Genomic DNA, 23,636 nt, shown 5'->3' with positions numbered 1-23,636 from the left:
ATAATCATGGAGAAATGTACAGTGAAATGAAGCCATAGTGAGATAATCATCTCAAACTGCTACAGATGAAGCTAGAACGCTTGAATGGCAACTACTTTTAACTTTCCTAATGTGACTTGACTTTGGCTATAGCTGCTTTGCTTGTTGAGAACCATTTTATTGCGTGGGAATGAAAGATACACTGATAAAATAAATGGATTGCCGCGAAGGAATACTAATAGGATATTAAGTCCAGCGAGTTTTTGCAAATTGCTTGTGCTCACTTTGGATTTAAAAAAAAATGCAAGGCACTTGATTTTAACCTTTGATGGAGGCACTAACTAGTGTTCTCAATGGCCAGCTATGTGGTTTTAATCGGTTAAATGCCAGGACTTGGTTCCTGTCAACCTATGTCTGACACTCCCTGGAATCAGGTGAGCAGGAGTGCACATTCTATTTCAGCCACAGGGCAATTTCCACACGTAGGTGGCACACATATGTAGAGCTCAGTAGAGTTTGGATGCTCTTAAACACGGTGATGATTTTCATGGGCCAGAACCCCCCCCCCAAAAAAAAAATACTAGCCACTAATGCAGCGTTTTACTTTCACGGGGCATTGAAATATTCCTCGCAATAAATGTTGTCAACCTTGCAAACATTGTCACAGTATTTGCCTGCTCGAAGCTCAAAGGGCTTTCATTTCTTTTTCCCATCCGAAGACTGCACCAAAAAAAAAATGAATTTGGTCCAGAAATTGACAGATTTGGGCATTTACATTTGGAATCTTTTTTCTTACACACAGTTGCAAGGTAACGTTCTGTAATCAACAGCTACCCATGTTCACAGCAGGCGTAGCTTTGATCTCTGCAGGGCAAGGCACATTATTTGTATTGCATAAAAGCAAGAGGATTGTTCACACAGCACTTCAGTATCCCCTCTCTGTGGGAGTCTGATATTCCTGCAGTCCTCGATACCAGAAATACAAAACAATATGAATCAAATTGCCGGGCACACGCCTTGCATTGTGCAGGATGTGTCGCTAATAATGAAATATTGCTTCCGAATGGCAGAATTAGTATAATTTCCCTTGATGGGCTGTAATTGCACCGTGCAAACTTCCCATTGTGCGTGCAAAGGAAATACTTCTGCTCCTCGGGAAAAACGAAAACTCTTATTATGTTTGTACTAAGCATGTTCTCCCCCAACCCCCTACCCCACCCCACACGCCCGATCCCAACACCCCCGCCCTCCCCACCCACCACCTCCCCACACACCTCCGAGATGAAACTCATGGGTAAGAACACAAATTTATTCATAAATGCATAAATTTAGTATGTCCAGTTATTTTCTAATTTTCTTCCCGCTGATGTGCGAGTGGGTTCCTGGTTGCCTGGTTGCTCTCTGGTCTATCCCTCAGTCTGTTGAGTTAGTTTGCGCTGTCGAGAAAGAGCCAGGGAAGTTTCCACTTTGAGCAGTGCAGCTCAATACTAAAGAACCCTTGCGCTCTTCCCGTCAGGAGCAAGCCTCAAAGTGCCTCACAGGATTTCACTGTGAACGATAGCGACTGTGTGTTTTGTAGGCGAACGAGGCAGTCAATTGGTGCACAGCAATGCGTCCGCAAGGCAACCACGCTTTCCCACAATGGTCGAACGGGTAGGAGTGGGTTGAAACCGAGCCTTTAAACCGCCGTGAGAGGATCAGAGGGTGTAGAAACTCGCTAGTCCATCAGAGAGAGCGTGTGCTCGTGTGTGTTTTTTTTCTGTTAAAAAAAAATCAATTCTGGGTATTCCGATTCGGCTGTTTTCCAATCTCGTGGAACACAGTTGTTCTGATGGGGTTTTTTTCCTTTGTTCGCGGTGTCGATGTGGGGCGAGCGGAGCTGAAAATAGTTTAATTCCCCGGAGCTTTCTCGAGATTTTAATTTCATTGTGTTAGGGTGACTTACCTTGCAGCGAGCACAACAAAGAAAATGAACAGTAACCTTTCTTCACTCCCCGACTCAGCCTTTCTGCATTCACATCACTGTAGCCTGAAGACTGCCCGAAGCCATGGCATTTATTCAGGTGTGAAAACAATCCTGTAGCCTTTATTTCTCAATCACCTCTCCTCTGCGATGTACGCTCGAATGCAGTGCCTTGACCCGTGTTCGTTTGTGTTTTGCCTGGTCAGCCCTGGTGTCTGACAAGTGTGGAAACCCATCACTGAGTATCCAAATTAGATTGAGAGTTCCACATATGTATGTAATTCTCATGTAACAATATCCCTTGGAACGGGATGTGGAACCTGCTTATGGACAGGTTGGCGAGAGCCAAGGCTTGAGCACCCTTACCCGGAGTTATGTTTCGGCTTACGGCTGGAGTCTAACCAGCTAAAAAGGCGGAACAATATAAAATGCAAGGACTGTTATTAATTTTGTGGTTTTCTTTTTTTATTATTTTTCCTTCGGGCGGAAGTTTCTCGGCAGCAAAATTCCAGCGAATTTCTTCAGCAAAGAAAAGTGGTGGAAGAAAAGCAATCTTTTTTTAAAGTACACGGCAGGAAGGAGGTGGGGGGTGGGGAGTGTGGGGGCGGGGGGTGGCGGTGGGTGGGTGGGTGGTGGGGGAGGGAGGTGAGAAGACGTCAAAATTGATTGTCACTGTGACGGACCAAATGGTGTTTGTGATTGTCTGCGGGCGGACGAAGGCAGCCCGTCAGGCCGTCTGTGAACTGGTTTCTTCTTTCACTCGTACCTACTCCAATAAATTTTAATGACTCTTAGGTTCATTAGAACGGGGAGAAAGCACAGCAAAAGTTGAGTTAAGCCGATATCCAAAGCCACACTGAAACATAAGCTGGGCGGCAGTTTCGATGTCTCGTTTAGAGCTGCTACCCGGCTTTAGCCCATTAATTTCGCAAAGTTGAGGTGGCCGGATTGGGGGTATTTGAACTGCAGTGCGCAGGAGGATCAGGAAATATCTAGGAAATGCCATTTTAAAGGTGCCATGTGATAATTATCACCCTCGGTGTCGCCTTTTTTTTTTTTACCCTGACTTTGTAGAGAACGCTCCTTTTCCAGCGTTCAAAAGCCGTGCAATTCACCCGTCCTTGTTCTCAACGTGGCGTCGGAAAGGCAGATCCCCTTCACAGTGCCTCCAAAACAACTCCGCAGCAGATCTTCAGTCACCCGACCATTTCATTCCATTTCACTCGCTCTCGAGATTCTGACTCAGAGGTGAGAGTGCTAACAACTGAGCCCAGACTGACAGAAACCATCAACGCTTCGACTGCCTTTACCTCAGCTTTACATTAGTGTGGCAGATGTTCTGAACAGGCAATTTTTTGTTGTAGGCTATTTGAGTAGAAATTGCCACAATTACCGTCAGGTCAGTCCAACCTCCACGTGACATTTTCAGAGACAGAATGGGTCGAGGCATTTTGTGTTTGACCCACTCTGTCTGCGTGTCTGTGATGGAATGGGATAATTCAGGTGTTTTAGCAGCCCTGGTGTGTCTTCAACCGTGCCTTCAGCTCCCCTCTCGACCCTCTACCCCCTCCTCGCTCTCTCCCTTCCCTCCCCTCACCCTGACCATTTCCCCCTAATGCTCGGGTCCCGACCCAACTGTCCAGCGCCTTGGGACGTCCTCCCGACTTGAAAGGCGCTCTATAAATGCAATCTTGTTGTTGCTGTTGTTACACGGATCGTATTGTGATTAGATATGTTCACCGGAATCCCGTGAAATTCTGCCTCGGGCGAAAAACTAATTCGCCGGGCGAATCCGCTAAAGAAAACATCACCTGCCACATCACCTTAACAATTCAGTCAGGAGGTTGAGACAGTTTCCCCCACTTTGAAGTCTGCACCGAACAGGCTACGGTCCACTTGTTTGCTGTCTGCCATCTTAAACATGCGCAGGCACAGATGGAATTTATTTTCAAAAAAAGTTTGAGGCAATGTTAGATTTCTTTTCAGCTTACATCGATTTTAATTTTTGTTTACCTTCGAGCTAAAGAAAGATGCAACTTTGATTGCCCTAGCTGCCTGGGAGGCTATTTATTCTTTTGCTCACGTGTTTAACCGACGCTCCTACGTTGTCAGGAATAGGACCTTTGGCTTTTTCACTTGCGGCACTTGAGAGTCCACCCACAAAACACAGTCACTACACTTCGCAGTAAATCCTGTGAAGCTCTTTGAGACGTCGTCACGACGTGAAAGGAGCTATGGCACATGTAAGGATTATTATTACTGGATGTACTGGCAGGCATAAAGAATTATCCTTTTCTGTCTGGGGACTTGTAGATATAATAAACAATAATAATAATCCTCGCATTTGATACAGTGCCTTATCACGTCTTCGAGACGTCTCAAAGCGCTTCACAGAATATACTGTAAAATGAATTGACTATATATTTTGTGGGCGAAACGCGGCAGCCAATTGCGGACAGCAGCGTCCCACAAACAGCCGTGGATTGAAGTGACCAATTTATAATTATTTGTTTTTTTTAAAGGAATTATTACCCCGAGAAAAGCGATCCGCCATTCGAATAACAACCGGGTTTCTACTTATTTGATTGAGGAATGGTGAATGGTCTTTTTATTGGGGATGTAGAGAGAGCAAAGTTGACCTACCAATTATGTATGATTGAGAGTCATGTCAGGGTTTTGAAAACCAATGCTTCACCAGCTGGGAAAGAGTTTGGATGTGAATAATTCTTGCAAGGGCCAAATTGGGTTAAGCAACATGAAGTAAATGAACCGATAGATGCAGACGCGTGAGAGAAAATACATCACAAAGACGAACAGTTAGACGGGAATACACAGATCTATTTGGGATCCCATCTGCTGTGGGTTGTGAGGGGATATTTAGCTAATAGAGAAACAATACACGAGGGGTGGAAGGGGAAAAGCGAGTGTGGGAAAAGAGCTCGAGAGAGAGAGAGAGAGAGAGAGAGAGAGAGAATTCAAGTTCTTAGTTTAAGAGAAACCGAATGAATTATTTTCCGTCCAAAAATGTACAGGCAAACAATGAGATGCTTTTGATTCAGGCAAATGCGCTGTTATTGTCTGGTGACACGTTACATTAACCCATGGGTTGAGAACTTGTTTCCTCTTTGACTTTACTCACTGATGAGGGGCTGTTATAACAAGAAGAACGACTCGCATTTATAATAGTGCCCATCACGCGAGGCAGCGTCCCACAGCGCTTCTTAAAGTCAGATTGCGGTAGCAATTGCTGATTTTTGTCAATCTAGTAAGAATCCGCATTTTCCTGACTTTTTTTGTCCCCGTCCTTGGAAACGTCAACTGAATTATAAATTGAATCAGTCCTTGGTTATTCCATCGTTTGCATTTGAAATAAAAATATCATTACCGTGGAAGGAGGGAGGGAGAAGGGAGATATAATAACTGTTTGCTCAATTATATTAGTGATGATCCAGATTTCAATTTTTTTGGAGTGAGCTTCATTATATTTTATAATTATTAATTGGCCATCATTTCTGCTCCCTTTACACTTTTTCCTTCCGCGATGCAAGGTTCCAGGGTTCAACAAATTATCCGCTGAACGAGTAGAGAAAGTAATTTACACAGCGGAAGGGGATTCTACAGCGTTATGTAGTGTTCGCTGTCCAGCATGTTAATATTGTTCTAGTAATACAGCTTTGAGTTTGCTTTCCTTTAAAATAAATGAGACTTGCAGAGTAATAGCAAGCGAATTCCAGACACTTTGCTACAGAGAATAGTCAGGGAGCTTAGAGGGATATTTTGCATTTCCTATCAACTAGCTTAGAGAACTCAGACAGCCAGGGTGTGCTGTGTGACACTCAATCCACTTTGCGGTACATTCTGTGAAGCGCTTTGCGGCGTATCGAAGACCCGATAAGGCCCTGCATCATAATGCAAGGATTATTATTTACTACGAACCAAAAGAGAAAACAAAATCATTGAAATGTAGGAAAATGGACCTTTTTTTTAAAATTTGAATCCATAGACTGCTCACAAAGCATCACAATACAAACGAGAAGGCCCTTTGCGGAGTTGTTCATTAGATTATCATCATGTTTTTTTAATGATGGAATATTAATCAGATTAATTGCAATTTCCCGTGCTTCCTCATTGCCTGGGAATGTCATGTCCCCGAGCGATCAACATAGAAGTGGCGTGCAGCAGGACATTTTCCTTAGCCAACAGTTAGCGGTACACCTGCTCGAAGCACTGTTGCAGAAAGGTGATCCAGGCTTTCAGCTGTGGAGGAGGTTTATAGACTAATGATAGGTTGATGAATGTACTGTTTCTCCGCTGGAGCCAATGCAGCATGGAAACGGTCGAGGGCAGATGGGTGACTGATTATACCCTTCCTCCTGGTGTTTTAGCTTTGTAAACCAAGCCGATTACATTTATAAGCATTGCTAAAGAGAAGCGTGTGATTCTCGTGAGAAAGATCTGATTTAGACAGTAATTGGTGTATCGTCTCAGCCAAACTGAACTACAAACTGAAAATTGTTACCAAAGGTCAAACCCTTCAGTTTTTCACCTCGTATTTGATTTTGCAAAGTTTATGTATTGCAGTTTATTATTTCTGTTCGAGTGTGATTTGATTTTTGTACCTGGATTCGATAAATACTTTGATGTTGTATTTACATTATTAGAGAGGATTTGGGTTTAAACCGTAGAAAAGATGTAAAGGTTGCTGGGTATATTTGAAATGTGTATTTATTATCCTCGCATTTAATGTAGCGCCTTTCATGTGATGCCTCAAAGTGTTTCACAGGATTCAATGTGAAGTGTAGGCACTGTGCACGGTAAACGTCTGATAGCTTCAAGGGGAAAATGGTTCACTGACAAGTTATCAGGAGTGGCGAGTTACGCATATGTATACATACATAAATAAATTCGGCCGGGACATTGACAGCATGCTGACCTGAGTGGTAGTTAACTCAAGTTAAGTCAAGGTCAAGTTATCAGGAGTTTGCTGTGTATCGTAGGTGAATGGGGCAACCATTTTGCACACAGCGATATACCACAAACACAAATCGGAAGTGACCGATTTTATTTGGGAGATTGTTGGCCAGGACAATAGAAATTCCCTTCCCTTTTCGAGTAGCGCCATTGGATCTTTAACGTCCACTTTAAACTCCCCCGCACTCCGGAACTCTATCCCGCAATACCTCCGCCTCAAACCCCTCTCTTTCCTCCCGTCTAAAGAACTTCCTCTTCAACCCCACCTTCGGCCACCTTCCCACCCCCTGCCCTCCACACCTCCTGACCCCAACTCCCAGCTCGGGTCCAAAACCCCTGATCGTCCAGCGCCCTGGGACAACTTTCCAATGTATAGGGCGCTATATAAGTGTAATTTGATGTTGCTGTTCTTGTTGAACAGGAGGAAGGGACTGTGGGTTAATGTCTTTTCCAAAGGACAGTGCAACCCCTCCCACCCGCCCTCCCCTCCACACCCCCAGCAATGTACTGAACTGTCAGCCTAGACTGTGAGTTCAGAGTCTCAACATGGGCTTCACCCCACAATCTTCTGACCCGCCTGCGTTAAGTGCTACCAACGGAGCCAGGCTGCGAGACAGATCAGTAATTCTGCACACAAGAGAACTGCGAATGGCACTGATTGCAAGCAGAGAACCTTTATTAAGGGATATTTTCACACTGACATGCAAATGGAACCATTAGCTTGAAGAAGCACTCCTGAAATATGTTTCTGACTGTGTGTTTTTTTTCTCTAAGTGTCGTTGACGTACTGCATATGTTTGAGCAGCTAGTTATATTTCACCGGCCACCGCATGAAAAATACATTGAAACAGCCTTACGGTAGGTTTAATGAATATTAATGAAACATCTGTGAAAGATTATTGCAGTTGCTTACCAGAAATGGAGGATTAATTTAGGAAGCAGTCTATAGAAATCATTTCTCGGTGCTACAAAGGAGGATCTGTGGGTATCTGATACCCTTTTGTCTCCGGAATGAATTAATGCTGATAAAAGATTACGCTTACTCTCAGGTAATCTCGCTGTTTGCTCTGCTGACCACAAATTGATGAGCCGGCTAACCACTAAATAATGCCCCGCATTCCACCACCCCCCCCCCCCCCCACCCCCTCCCCTTACATTACAAGACTGTCGCTGAAGATAGCCTCAGCTGCAGCAGTGCTACATAAAAGGGAACAACACTGATATCTCCGGAGAAGCTGAGATTAACCACTTTGAGAAAGGCTCTTCAGGGCTCACTGAAGGAGCCTGCAACCCACCAAGCAAACATCAGCTCGCGCAACTTCCCAGTTTGCGCGAGTGCACGCTTACACAGCGACCGACGTGCATGAAGACACACACACACACACACATGAGCCCAGACGTAGGCACGGGCACGCATAGGCACAAGGACACAAGTGCGAGTGCGTAGAGATAACAGTGCGGCACCACACACACAAACACACGAGAGCCCCTGGTTGCCTGTTTTCAAGGACTCCCATTAATTACCCCACGTGAGGGGGCACACGGTAATGTATGATGTTGTTGTTTTGTTTGTTGTCAGCGATGCTGTGCTATCCACCCCACAGTAATTGGGGATATTTATATTAATAATAATAATAATCCTTGCACTTGACGTAGGTCCTTATCCCATCGTCGACACGTCTCAAAGCGCTTCACAGAATATATTGTGAGGTGGATTGACTGCGTATGACGTTGGGGCGAAATTTCCACAGCTGCAGCCTGACACAATTTCTTGTTGAGGGCGCTCTGTAATGTAAATAGGCTGGAGGGGCCTGAGCGAACACGATATCGTGGATAATGCATGGGGTTGGAGTGCTTACAAGGCAACAATAATCCGGAGATTTCAGATGAAATTCTAAACTCAAACGGTCTATCATTTGTCCCCTTCCGTGTCAGTTACCGCCTCGTAACACACTGCGCCGCTTTTCATAAAATGCACGCGTTCGATCATCTCTTTCATCATTTTAAACGACATGCGTGTCAGAGGCACGGTTTGAGTTACAAATTGATGGTTCCCCATAAAGATTCAATCACCACCCAGATTGACATCGAGCACAGAGCCACCGAGAGCACAGGCTGAAAAGTTACCCTTCGGATGTGTGCACAGTGCAACATCGGGTGTGCGAGCGTGTGTGAGTGTATGTGTGTGTGTGTTGTGTGGAAAGGAAAGGGGGAGCAAGGAGACAACCACTTGCATTTATACAGTGTCCTTCCCGGGAGGTAAAGATGGGGTTGGAAGCCAAACAAGGGAGAGGGGTTGCGGGGAGGAGGGAAAAGAACAGTGGTCGAAGAGGTAAGTTTTTAAGGGGCAGCTCAAAAGACAGACACACAATGTTACAGGAGGAGAGCGTGAAAGGTTAGTGGTGTGGAATTCTTGGACGCCAGCTGTGGTGCAGAGAGTTCAGAGAAGCGCAGCAAGCTCGGTTTCGGTGGTGGAGGAGAAGATCAGAGAGATAAAGCCGTGCTGTGGTGTCAAGGAGTTTCTAGGTGTATGCGAGGGCTTTGAAAATGACCCACTCAGAGTCTGGGAGCCAGTGGAGCTTGGCGAAGACTGGGCTGACAAGCATACGAACCAACTTAATCAAAGAGAGCTGTTACTGGAAGACGTAACACAGCCTCTCCTCTCTGAATAGTTCAATGAAAGCAATGGACAAAAACAATATTGCCACAAGCTTCACCTTAAAGGGCCTTAAATAACAACAACAATAACCCTTGCATTTGATATAGCGCCTTATCGTGTCTTCGAGACTTCTCAAAGCGCTTCGCAGAATACACTGTAAAGTGGAGTGACTGTGTGTTTTGTGTGTGGGGGCTGGGGGGGAGCAGGGGGCAAATGACGAGTAGGCTTGCACCACTGAGATTGGGCTGTTAGATTTCAATCACTGCTCCGACATTTGAATCTGCCAACCTGAGATTATGAACAGTCGTTAATCCGCAGCCAGTGGCAGGCGGAGTTGCACACACAAGCAAAAACGTCTCGTTTCGAAATACAGAAATCGCTCTCTATTTATATTTCATTGGTCTCCAAAAAATGAAAGGAAGAGGTAACTAATAAATTACCTTCCCCCCCGAAGTGCGGGGAACATTTTACTCTCCAGGTTGCACAGGAGCCTTTCTTTCAATTATATTCAAGCAAATCCTGGTTGCAGCCTGAGCTGAAGATAGAATTCTTTCTTATTTGGTCGGCCGGGTGTCTGACACATGTGGAGAGAGTATCTGAACCAGACTGAGGATTGTACATGTGTATGCCATCAACAAATATACAGTCAATTCACTTACAGCATATTCTGTGAAGCGCTTTGAGACGTCGAGAAGACTATTTATAGTAAAATAGTAAATTTACTATTTATTATTATTATTTCCCTGCGTCTCAAATGGAACGCGCTCTCTCTTTCTCTCTCCCCCTGGAGGGATGCCCCTGCTGACTTGATTCCGCATCGTATTGAGAACAGGTTGGCAAGAGCCAAGGCTTGGGAGGCCCCAGAGTGTGCGTTGAGGGTACTGCTGAAGTTTAACCAGCTGAAAAATGCATAGCTTGTTATTTCAAAGCACGGTCTGGCGAGGTGTCCTGCTGGTTGTCCAGGTTTGATAATCCTACCCGTCAGGGCTGGGGATTGAAGGGTTAACAGGAGTTGAGGGGCAAGATCCTGAGATAGAAAATTGATAATGTGGGGGGGGGGGGGTGGCCTGAACAAAACAGCTAATCGTTTTAAATTACATTTGTGTAATAATGATGCACAGGTTCGACAGTATGGAGTCTGTGCTTTTTATATACAGTGTAGCCCAAAATTCCATCCCGTTTTAGCCTGTGAGACTGTTTGTCCTAAAATTTAACATTGCGTAGAATATCCTTAAAATCAGCTTCAATGTGGAAGCCGGTATAGAGTCATACAATCATAGAATTATACAGCACAGAAGGAGGCCATTCGGCCCATCATGTCTGTGCCGGCTCTTTGAAACGAGCTTCCCAATTCAATCCCACTCCCCCCACACTCTCCCCACAGTCCTGCAAACTTGTCCCTCCCCAAACAATTATCTACTTCTCTCTTAAAAGTTGTTACCGAATCGGCTTCCACCGCCATTGCAAGGGGTTGGAGTGCCTACAAGGCAACAATAATCTGGAGATTTCAGATGAAAGTCTAAACTCAAGTGGTCTATGATTGTCCCCTTCCGTGTCAGTTATTGCCTTGTAACGCACTGCGCTGCTTTTCACAAAATGCACGCGTTCGATCATCTCTTTCATCGTATTAAATGACATCCATGAACAGTACTTTTTAATGAACTGCGGAAAACGCCAGCTTCTAAAGTTAAATCTAAGAGTTTACCACTGTTCTGCACAGTCTTAAATTGAGAGACAAAGTCGTCCTACTAGGGTAATTTCAGGCCATATATACTTGTGTAAAACTCGCGACGCAGCCCTTAAAATAGCATCCAGCCAATTCCTGAGAACTCCAGCGGGAATTTCTGTCTCGGAATATGGTCACTTGTGCCAGTCAGGAACACACCAAGACAAGATGATATGTTGAGAAGGTCGCACAGAGGGAGAGGCGTGTCCCAGAATTGGCAGGGAAGGCAGAATAAAGATACACGTCTTGTTTTTGTAGGGCACAAAGCAGAGTTCTGAAGGGGGTGGGCAGGGAGGGGAAAACTATCTTGAGATAAACTGAGAAGCTTATGTGGTGTGACAATTACCCGAATGTGATTCCGCTAATGTAAAGATTCCGACTTAAACCCGACGCGGGAAAGCTTGCGTGGGCTCAAGCGAAGCCATGCTTTTAATATTAATAATAATACTCATTGCGTTTGATGTAGCCCCTGATCACGTCTTCGAGGCGTCTCATAGCGCTTCACTGGAAAGTGAATTGACAGCGTATGTATTTTTTGTGGGCGAAACGCGGCAGCCACTTGCACGCAGCAGTGTCCCACAAGCAGTCGTCGATTGAGTGACCCAAACTATTATTATGTATTATTCGCTCAGTAAGCCTAACATTCGCATGCCTTGCTGAAAATAGTCATCAAACTGCACTGCGCTTTGTTTGTTTCATCCGTTTATTCCATATTGCAATTATTCCACGTCATCACTGACCACCTCTTTTGAATGGTTTGATGGGAATCCTTCTGTGGTCACCTTTCTCTCCCTCTCCACGCGTCACCTGGCGATGGCTAGCTAGCCAGAGGGGCAATGTGCTACACACTAGCTGGCCAGGACACTCGGAGAAACTCCCTTCTCTTTTCGAATAGAGCCACAGGATCTTTATTGTCCACCTGAACAGCCGGGCAGGACCTTGAATCAAACACCTCGTGCGAAGGACGACATCACTCCCCCAACGCTGCATTGGAATAAAGTGCCAATGTAACTAGACCGACAAGTTAGAGGACAAAAGGACTTTTAACACTGTTGTTAGAAGTAATAATTCCAATAGAACAACCTGAAATATAATAGATGTTATAATGCCTGTTCAGTCAATCGATACATTTATATTGATTTCCCTATAATCTAATGTCATTCAGAACTCTGCAGCTCGGGTACTGTCCCACACCAGGCTTCGGGACCACATCACTCCCACCCTCGCTCGCCTCCACTGGCTCCCCATCCCCCAGAGGATCAAATTCAAGATCCTCACCCTCACCTACAAGGCCATTCACGGCCTTGCTCCCTCCTACCTCTCCGACCTACTATCCCCCTACCTACCTGCCCGTACCCTCCGTTCCTCTGGCTCCGGTCTGCTCCACATCCCCCGCCCCAACCGCCCTACCATCAGTGGCCTTCAGCCTCTCAGCCCCGAGGCTCTGGAACTCTATCCCCCAGTGCCTTCACCGCTTCCTCACTTTCCTCCTTCAAGGCCGGTCTCAAGACCTTTCTCTTTGACCGTGCCTTCAGCTCCCCTCTCGACTCTCTACCCCCTCCTCGCCCCCTCCCTTCCCTCCCCTCACCCTGACCATTTCCCCCCAATGCTCGGGTCCTGACCTAACTGTACAGCGCCTTGGGACGTCCTCCCGACGTGAAAGGTGCTCAATAAATGGAATCTTGTTGTTGTTGTTGTTGTTTATCTAGCCGTAATACTGTAGCAGATGCGGGGGTTTGTGTATGGTGTCATGATGTGAAAGTCATTGTGTCCAAGAAGCAAGAGAAACTATTCTGGGTCATATTCCTGTTACATTTATTGCAGCACAACCCCTCCTTTTAGAGCATCGCCTCACTGTACCCAGGTGTCAGCCTGGCTCAGTCAGTCGCACTCTCTCTTCTGCGTCAAACGGTTCATAATCCAATGGCAGGACTTTGAGCTCATCGTCTAAGCTGACTCCTGTTAAGTTTTGGGGGAGCATTGCGTTGTCGGAGGTGCCACCCATTGGACGAAACACTAAACTGAAGTCCCACCTGCCTCTCCAGTTAGTTGTTAAAAAGTCCCACGCAGTGTTCAGGGAAAAGAACGGGTTTTCTCCTGGTGTCCTGGCTAGAGGTCATCCAGGCCGGTCCATTCACCTTCACACACAGTCAATACACTTCGCAGAAATGGTACCAAGTGCTTCGAGATGTTACAGGTGTTACATTCAATCTGAGGAATCATTATTATTACCCTATCGATAAACAAGATCAGGAATCCCCTGTTATTATTTTATTGTCTTAACAGTTTAAAACTGGGTGGGGCGGGGTGGGGGAATAAACAGTGAATTCAGAAAGCGAATAGAGAAGGCGTGGGAGGTAAACTGCCCGGTTTCGATCACAAACTATACGGTCAATTCACTTTACAGTATATTCCGTGAAGCGCTTTGAGACGTCTCGAAGATGTGACGAGGCGCTGTGTCAAATGAAAGGATTGTTATTCTTCTTATTATATAAACTACCCCAGAAATAGTTTAACTTTTCACGTCTGACTGTCCGTGAAGAAGGGTCACTTGCGAAAAGGTAACCTATTTTTTTCTCCTCCAGACCTGCTCTGACCTGCTGCCCGATTTCCAACCTCCCCCCTCCCATTCCTAAGCAATACATTCCAGTTCAGTTACAGCAAGCGCTCAGGTCACATTGAAACTATTGTATTCTCGAGATTGATTCGGAATAATTCTGATGTTCCAATCTACAGAATGAGATACATTCCCGCACTTTTTTTTGTGTTCGATGCCTGACCTCAGGCTGCTTTTTGCAACCCCCCCCCCCCCACCACCACCCCCCTCAAAAATAAATAAATCGCAAATTGGACCCATTCCTATAGGTGAACAGGAATGAACAGTTTGAAAGTAATCATTGTGGAGACAGAGATGAATCACTTTATAATTAGACGCATTGATTTCCAATGATCTGCGAGGTGTGTCCAACTGTTTCTTATGAGCTAAGCGACGGAAGATTAATACTCAGATTTCCACTGTAAATTGTAATTATAAGAGGGGTGTTCTTCTCTCGTGTTTAAATGGGAAGTGAATTGTAAACGTATAAGGTATATTTTTCAATCCAAACATAGTTTCAAAGACTTGAGGCCACTGTACTTGGGGTCCTGTGCTGTACTCTGCCTTGCCCCCTCTTTCCCTGGCTTCAAAACCCACGGACCGAGCATTTAGACACCTTCTCGGCTCTGTTTCTCCCCCAGCTTTCTCAGGCTCCCCAAGCGCAGGACTCTGGTCGGCATTGTGAAGGGTTTTGAGATCGTCCTCCTGAAGTGAAAGGTCCTACATAAATGCAAAATTGTTGTTGTTGTTCATTCAGCAACTGCTTTGAGACGTATTCCCGACACAAAAGGGTTATGAAAATGGCCACCGTTGTTCAAGTGCAATAACAAGCTTGTAACTGATCCGGCCTTGCCACGGTGCTAATTAATAACCTCCTCTCACCATTCAGTGTAATCCCTACAAAGCGATCTTTGTATCGGGCAAAGTTTTCACTTGGTGCTGAGTGGTGCGGAGTTTCTTCGAAGTCCGAATGGGCTGTTTTTATTTTACTTAACAACTGCCAATTAGGCTAACATTGCCAGAATGTTTTGTCTTTGTGAGCGTTCACAGTTGACCATAGTTTAACAGGAGCAGCTATACAAGACAATAATATCTAGGCACAGATGGCAGCCCTCCATGCTTATCAATCACTGTCCTGCTTGTGAATCATGTCGAGCTACCCCACTGTTGCCATTCTGGTCCTTGTGCCCTGGAGCTACAAACCTGTCTAATCTATGTGTATACATGTTCTTGTAGAAGAACAGTAAACCGTGATGATTTGCTACAAACAACGCTCTATGGTAATGGAACCTGAGGTACAGCAACAGTACAAATACTGTTAATAATAATCCTCGCATTTGACATAGCACCTTCTCCTACAAATTGCCAATGCAAACACTGGCAAGCTTCCCGCTGTATTGTCCTATCAGGATCATCCCAACCCTGAGGTTATTCATATCTAATAATAATAATAATAATAATAATAGCCCTTGCATTTGATAGGAGGCATGTTCACCTCAGAAGGATTTACTGCAAAGGGTAGTGACTGTGTATTTTGTAGGCAAATGTGGCGGTCAATATGAACGCAGCAATGTCCCACAAACAGCCATAAAGTATATGTCCGTAAAACTAGTGGCATTGAAGACACACACACGCAGCAGTATTGACCTATCCGGGTCATATATATATTTTATTTTATCCGCCTTGACCCTTCCTTCCCCATCTTCAGGTCGCGCCTGAAGACCTTCCTATTCGTCCGTGCCTACGGTCATCTCCTCCTCCCCCCCCCTCCGGCCTGGCGTCAAGCACTCTGGGACCCTATCCTGCGTGAGGGGGCGCTGGGTAAATGCAAGTTGTTGTTGTCGTTGTTCTTATTTGCAGTGGTTTGTTGGGCCGTGGAAGGAAATGAAAATGTCACCAGAATACAACAAGGCTGAATCTGTCTTATGTGTCACTCCAGACCGTTGCTTTTATCGCGGTTGTTACGGTCTAACGTGATAACGATTGACCGCAAATCAGACAGTTGTGTCACCAAATGCAAAAATATATTGTGTACGCGCAAATCTAATATTACTGAGAATCATAAATGAAAATGGACCCATTTAAGTTCACCCATGATTTACGACAACATTTGTCTGGAATCAATTCAAATTGCTTGCTCCGTAATATGTTGTTCCCCCACCTCCCCACCTCCAAAAACAAAACAATTGTAATTGCAAACTGACGACAACTACCTTGTAATATCTTAATATCTTCGAAGGGGTCGTGCGGGTCAGCACTATTTCTGTCAGTACCCTTAAACGTGGTGCTCAATCTAATTAATAATAAATTGCACAGCTAAAGTAAGATTACATTCAGAGGACTGTGTGACACAGATAGAGATGAATAACACAGAAGCTGCCAATGTAGGTGGTGAAACTGTCTGTCCCAGGCTTGTAACAAGAACCCAGCCTAGGTGACTTCTTTGTCATTGATTATCAGGGGGCTGGCGTAGTTCAGACACTGTGTGCCTACTGAGTGGAGGTGTGCATGTGTTAAACAAAGACCTGCTCTAAAAATACTGATGACTCTTGAAGCTCAGTAACAAGAGGATGTGTGTGACCTTCCAAAACCTCCTCTCTATTGTGCATTTTCAAGGCAATTATTTACTAATGCCATTTCTTATCAACCGCAACGAAAACCTACATGCTCTGTATTTAAAAGCCTGGCAAAGGTACAGGTTAACTGAGTTTTTTTTTTGAACACATATTGTCTGGTGCAGTGGAAGTTTTAATTGACACAACAACAATAAATCAATGCCAAGAGATGTGGTAGAGTGCTCGAACAATATTGCATGACATATTAATAAATATTCCGCACCGTTTTCATCGCCCTTTTATCCCCTCGATAAACCGTGCAGTAATTTTTATCGAATAGGATTTCTGTAGACCTCGTTGTGTGATCATTATCAGCTTTGTGTTTTTGCAAAGTGTGAAAGGGAATGGTTATTGAGTAACTGAACCCACAATGGAACATTTCTAACTGTGGCAGGGGGTTTGAGAGCACATTACATATACAATACATGTCTAAATGCAGGGTGCCAGACGCAGAGAACCGCATCCTTCACACCAGTGGGAATAAATTCATTCCACTTTAATAATGTTTCAAATTAAAAAAAAAACATTGGAATATGATTCACCAAAGATGAAAGTCAACCTGGATCACTTTCACATTTGCAAAAGAAAATCCCTTGCCTGAAACACACAGACACACACACACACACACTAAGTCTCAAAAGACTAATGATCCTGGAAAATGAAGGGGTAAATTAAATTCTTATTTCATTGAAGAATATGGAATAAAATAATAATCCAGTCCTGCTGCTTCACAGCTCGTATGTGTGTGTGTGTGTGAGAGAGAGAGAGAGAGAATGAGGGATTTCTCCAGCTGAAGGCTGTTTGGCTGAGATGAGTTTTTACCTGTCAATCCTATGAAAAAAGAGCCTGGGTTCCTCACTGGATGTGTGCTACCGTTTGCCATCAGTTCACTTAGAATTCAGATTGTGTTGGTTGCATTCAGTCAATGATTCCCTCTGGGGTAGCAGGGGAAAAAAAGAAGGGAGTTGGGTTTCCAACAGGAAGAACCTTGTGTGGACCCTGGAATACTTCATGTTGTTGTCAGGCACTGGGCTGACTTGGAAGTAATTAGGAAAGGTGGAGGAGAAAAAAAAAGAGGAAGAAAGAGGGAGAGAGAGAGAGAGAGAGAGAGAAACTTGCAGTATGCACATTGCTTTGTACCTGCTCACAGGAGTGTGATGAGCAGTAGCCTCCAGAAGGATTGGTCCTAGAAATTGAAGAGAATTGCAAGCTGAGAGAGAGAGAGAGAGAGAGAGAGAAAGAAAGAAAGAAAGAAAGAAAAAAGAGACAATGCCTTGTTCGAGCTAATACACCACTTTGCAATATTCTGGCATTTTACACGACTGCTTCCAGAGCTGGGACCACCAAAGAGAACTCCACAAGCCGACAGGGAGGGATCTGGCTTCCTCTGACTTGTTATGGTTAGTTTCAACCCATCTTCTCTTTGATCTTTTTGGAGCAAATAGCACTTGCAGCCTTTGTGGTATTAAATGTTTCATTGCCTGTCACTTTGTGGGTGGGTGGGTGGTGGAGGAAATAATAAAAGGATCTGTTGGGTTTGTTATTGAGTGAAAACTCACTGCACATTATTATTTCCATCCCTGTACAGTTTCCAGGTTAATCGAGCCTATTTTTTTTATTGCTGATGATCATGAATGGTGCCTGTTTGCATAATTCTTTGTTTCAGTTTACTATTAAACTGCAGGGTTTGTAATCAGGTCGATTTCCCCCCCCCCTCCCCTTTCACCTTTTTCTTTTTTTTAGTTTTCAATTGCACTGTGAAATATTTTTTCACCCCCTCTCTGTGAGTGAGTGAGTGAGTGAGTGAGTGAATGAATGAGAGAGAGAGAAAGAGAGAGGAAAATATAGATGAGTTGGAAAGCAGAACCTGCTTAAGCACAGGATGCATCTATTTCTGCTCCCATTTCAGGGTTATGTTTTTTTTTTTTACTTTAATCAAAGAATATTAAGATTTAAAACCGCAATATAGAGTTGGCACTGGCAGAAGGATAGGGCTTGACACATTGGGCAACATCAAATTCCCTCTAGATTTCAGCCCTCACACAGAGAGCTGTAATTCTAAGCAGCAGTAATTATGCAACATCTTTTGCAAATGATAGTAATTTGCTTTGATTTTTTTTTTTAAGTCACCCATTTTCCAATGGGTACTAATTGTCCAAACTAATAGCTTCAGACCTCGGAGCTTTTTTTTTTTAATTACTCGTGACATTAAACTTAAGTATTGGCTTATTGGAATTTTCGTAGACAGGTTGTAAAATGTGTCAAAATGGGAATTTAAGTGGACCAGCTTTGTCCAGCTGATAGCGCTTTTGCCGTTTGTTCTACGTTAATTAACTCAAATGCCAACGTGCTTTCAGGGCATGAGAGATTTGGAAGGAATAAGGAAACGCCAGTCCTCGCAAGATAGATTGTTCAGCACCCGAATGAATGCCTTGTGCACGACTGCATGTGGCTAATACAGAATTAATAGCTGTTAGTGGATCACGGGCATGTAGAACAGACAGTAGTGCTGTTGGCAAAGGTTCAGGAACACCGACAACCTGAAGGATACGCACCATTTGGGGGGAATGAACACGAGGAATAAGGTACAGCTGTCCACTTCTTAGATCAGTAGCAGAATGTGGTGAGGGTGGGGGGGGGAAGAGACAGGGCTTGATGGCTTGTGTTGGTGGGCAAATAACTCAGATATATCTGTAGTACAAATGATGACTTTCTACTTTAGAAAATGGTCCATTGGAATCTCCAAACTCCTTTGCTATTCAGGCAATTCTTCGCTCCACGTAATCGATCAGATCTTTGGCACTAAAACCCTTCTGATTGTCAGATATGTTTTGTGTGATGCTTTTCCCTGCTTGGTTGGGAGCCGTATATATAGATATATATAGAAAATGTATCTACATCCACTCATTTACAAATAAATAGGAGAAAATCCTTAGCCGAGGGAAGAGTCATAGTAAATCAAAGGAGCTGGCAGTGCAAAGCATTGTAATGTGGTAGATGTTCATGGTGTATGATTGATTTATAGATGCCTTCTCAAGATAACTGTGCAACATCAGATATCGACACTAATGTTTGATCATGTATATAGACCAAGGCAGACATGCTAAGTGTCAGTGCGAGCTGCAGGAAGGCTTCTTGTGATTTGATTTCCTCCTTCAAGAATCCAGGGCATTTTCTGATAACTTTTAAAGATAGATACAACTGGGGAAGGTTTTCTGTGGAGATGTAGGAACTGATCTGCAATGCTATTTAACAGGATGTGACACACTGGTATTACAGTCGGAAGAAGTTAAAATGTAGGCTAGTGAGTAGTCACCTTTTTATTCTGCGCAACACGCACACACACACACATACACCCTCCGCAGAATGTTTTCCATTGTTACCACCTCCTCCCAATAATCCATTCCATATAGTTACCATTCTCTGTGTACAATAATTAATTAATAACTAATAATTATCGGTTCACCTTCTCCCTTCTGAGTGTGAGCCCATATATCCTCTTTTTCTAGATTTGCTAAACCTGTCGTTAGGGTTTGGTTGATCTGTGACCTTTAGGTTCTTGACTATACATCAATAAGGTCTCCCCTGAGCTTCCTCGTCTTTAGTGCGAACCTTCCCAGCTTCCTTAACCCCTCCGCATAACTCGAGTGTTAAATTCAAGCTATCAATCCACTTGGCCTTTACTGTATCCCCTCGATTGCAAAACAAAACTCCTCGTTGTGAATCAGGGAGCAGAATTGCAAGCAGAGGGACTGAAAGAATTGCTCTTAAAGAGAGCCAGCGCAGACACGATGGAACAAATGGCCTTCTTCTCTGCTGTAAATTTCTATAGTCATTCTCCAGGTGAAGAGCAAGAGGTGCTCTGTGCAAGTTCCGTATCAATTTTGATAACCTGCGCTCTTATTTGTTAGCTTTCAACCCCAAGATTCTGTTTGCTAACATTATCTCCTCTTTTGGTCCACTCACCCACTGTCTTTAGCTCCCTCCCCCCTCCCTCAAGTTAAAGGAATACTTCCAGGTGTCTGTCCTGAAATTACCCACAGCTGAACCTCATCCTCTTCTGCTGTCTCTGCGCAACCAAAAAGTATTTTTTGGAGTTCACTTTATCAATTCCATTTAAATTTTGTACATGTCGACAAGCGACCCTGTGACATATCTCCATTCAAGACCGAAAAGCCTTCGTTACTAATAAGTCGCAGCCCAACTCCCACTGTTTGATCAGCTTCTCCCCTTGTTATTACAAATTCGAACCATTTGAAACATTCAGACCACAAGGTTTTTGAAACTGGCTGGAGTCCACTAATTGGATCCGTTAATTAATGAGATGTAAAGTAGGAAATCATTTCTCCTGACTCTCATTGACTAAGTTTAACTGAAAATGCCGGCCAACAGCTGGAGGGTGATCACATTACCAATCGTTACTGAAATGTTTCATTAGTCTCATGATATCCACAGCCATAAACAATGAATCATGGGGTTGAAGAGGATGGAGCGGGACTTTTTGAAGTCCGTTGCTGGAATTTTTCATCTTTCTCGAAATTGATAGATGCTCACGTATAATTCACAGCACCGTATGTTGCAAATGGGGCACTCGCTGTAAAACGAACATGACTGCGTTAAAGATTCACTAGATTAAACGTTACTCAAATTAAAATCACGTTACTTAGAACCTGAGTGAATAGTGAAGAGTTCAGGGAAGTTGTAGTGCCCCATTTGAAAGGTTTCTGACCCGGACCTATTCATTTCGCACAGCGCTTGCTTGGTTTCCATTCCCTGTCTTGTTCATATTTTGCGCTGTTACTAAAGCATTTCTTCACGGCCCATGTGATTGATTGGGTTGCAAACTGTCAAGAGCTCTGGGACACCTACCCTGCGTGAGGGGCGCTATATAAATGCAAGTTGTTGTTGAAGGTGCTCACAGATTTAAATGAAACAGCAAGCATTTTCTCTTCAGAGACTAAGCGATTGCAGGTTCTGGACTCGTTTTTCCTACACTGTGGTCTTTGAGTGTTTACATTGTTAAACTCAGTGTTAAGCCATTCTTGTTCTGATGCTATCTCTTAACATTGGTACAATCCAGCCACTTTTGTCAAGCTGAGATCAGGTACCTTAGAGCAGAGCAGGGATCAAACACTGATCCTTCCTGGGTTAAGACTCAGTACCATAGAAGGATAGAACAGAAGAAGACCATTCGGCCTTCCTTTCAAGGCAGAGCCAATTCTGAGGTACCATGAAAGTGTTGATTCATCAATCCTGACCTACTTACGTTGGGCGCAATCTAGATTACCGACGGCTGTACCTTTCCAACTCGTGGCTTTAATTTTCGGGCGAATGACCTGTCCTGGTGTTCAGGGCAGAACCATTCAGGTGAGAAGCATAGGAACAGGTGTAGGCCATTCAGCCCCTCGAGCCTGTTCGGCCATTCTATAAAATCATGGCTGATCTGTACCTCAACTCCAATTACCAACCCTTACCCCATATCCCTTGATACCCTTGATGGACTTTTCATTTGGTGCCTTTTGTTGATGTTCCAATGGTGCGGTTATAATCCATCTAAAGACACCAAAGTCAGTGCCTCCAGAGATAAGAGCCTGACCTCATATATAGTGCGGACCGCTGATTGAAGGCAGGCCTGCTGTTGGCAGCAGCAATGCAATATAAATTCAACATCAATGCTAAGCATCAGGTGGAGATGATAGGTTTATGTTGAGGATTTGATGCAATTTGATAGTAGCAGCTTTGTTGCATCTGACTCTTGTGGCTTGATATCATCCTTCAGTGTGAACTAGAAAACTCTTTCTGTTCTATTTTTCTCGTCCCTCACCTTGAAAGGTTAGCCTAATTTTGAACCATCCCAATCTAAAACGGATGAACAGAACCGGTGTGTTTTTGTCCCTAAATTTAGGTTGAAAGTCAACAGATAACGCCTTGAAAACTTGCACAGGCAGCATCTTGAGCATGTGCTTCAACAGAACATTAGGGAGAGTCAGAGTGGAAAAAATAACCATGAAACAAGGCTTTGAGACGTAATGCGGAGCTCTGAAAGGGTTAATAAATCTGGCACTGTGGGTAAATGACGGTGGTGAGCACATTTGCAATGTTTTTATTTCTTTCCCATCGGGACGGTTAACAGGAAACGAGTGACGTTTGTCCTGATTTAAAGTGATTTCAAATCGCCTGCAGAGAATTGTCACCAATTGGGCAGTCTGAACAAGTTTGCGTGCCTCCAAGTACACCGACACTTGTGACCGATCCATCAGATGAGAAGGGAAAGGACTGAATGTCGCAGATCTCAAGCACGGTTTAGATATTACTGATTTATTCTGTTTCATGGAACGGAATATCGCACTGCTGCAAGCAGAAGGAAAAAGAAAAATACCCATTCGTCTGCAAAATACACAGTCACTGTGAAGGTTCTTTGAAATGTCCCCCTGATGTGAAAAGCACTGTATCAACTGCAAGGATTATCATTACAACACACAGATCCAGGACAATTGAGAACTGAATGTTGGTTGATATAAAACAACATCCCATGATCTGAATTAACATTGAATTGTAGGGGTGACAGAGCAATTTGTGATCGTTTTCTGATCAGATTAACGTTCGAGGTGATCGGAGCACAAGAGAATTGGTGGAATTGATCGAGGCGAGAAAAGTCAAACGATAATATGCTCGAGGAAAAATTCCTGCTGATAATCCCAGGCTACGTGTGTTGATCAGACAGAAACTCACAGTCCAAGATGACAGTCTAATGCAGTGCTTTAGGGGCAAAGCATTTCATTGTTGGAGGTGCCGTCCTTCAGATCAGATATTAAATCAAGGTACCATCCATCTATTCAAGTGTACGTTAAAGAACCAAAAGCACTAAAGAGAAGGGAGTTGCTCCTGGTTCTGGAAGAACAAACCCCAAGTAAAATTGTTCATTTAAAACTGACTTTGTAATAATAATAATAAATAATAATCCTTGCATTTGACATAGTGCCTTATTACGTCTTCGAGACGTCTCAAAGCGTTTCACAGAATGTACTGTAAAGTGAATTGGATGTACATTTTGTGGTTAAAAGCTTTGTCTAAGGAGCTGACAATTTGCTTCTCTGAGTTGTTAATATTCAACACACAGGGGTTTT

General features: G+C 44.0%; 1 protein-coding gene across 1 annotated transcript in view; it reads left to right on the top strand.

Moving 5' to 3' along the window:
- Positions 1-17,256: 17,256 nt before the first annotated feature.
- The window catches only part of rbfox1 (RNA binding fox-1 homolog 1), a 642,946-nt gene continuing 636,566 nt past the window's right edge, over positions 17,257-23,636 (top strand). Inside the window, exon 1 of the mRNA XM_007893782.2 lies at positions 17,257-17,909. Coding sequence (XP_007891973.1) covers positions 17,907-17,909 — 3 coding nt within the window. The 5' untranslated portion in view covers positions 17,257-17,906. The remainder of the gene's footprint in view (positions 17,910-23,636) is intronic.

The sequence above is a fragment of the Callorhinchus milii genome, unplaced genomic scaffold (assembly GCF_018977255.1).
Source record: "Callorhinchus milii isolate IMCB2004 unplaced genomic scaffold, IMCB_Cmil_1.0 Scaffold16, whole genome shotgun sequence".
Lineage (NCBI taxonomy): Eukaryota > Metazoa > Chordata > Chondrichthyes > Chimaeriformes > Callorhinchidae > Callorhinchus > Callorhinchus milii.
The sequence above is the reverse complement of the archived record's forward strand: the minus strand, read 5'-3'. Positions and strand labels throughout refer to the sequence as shown.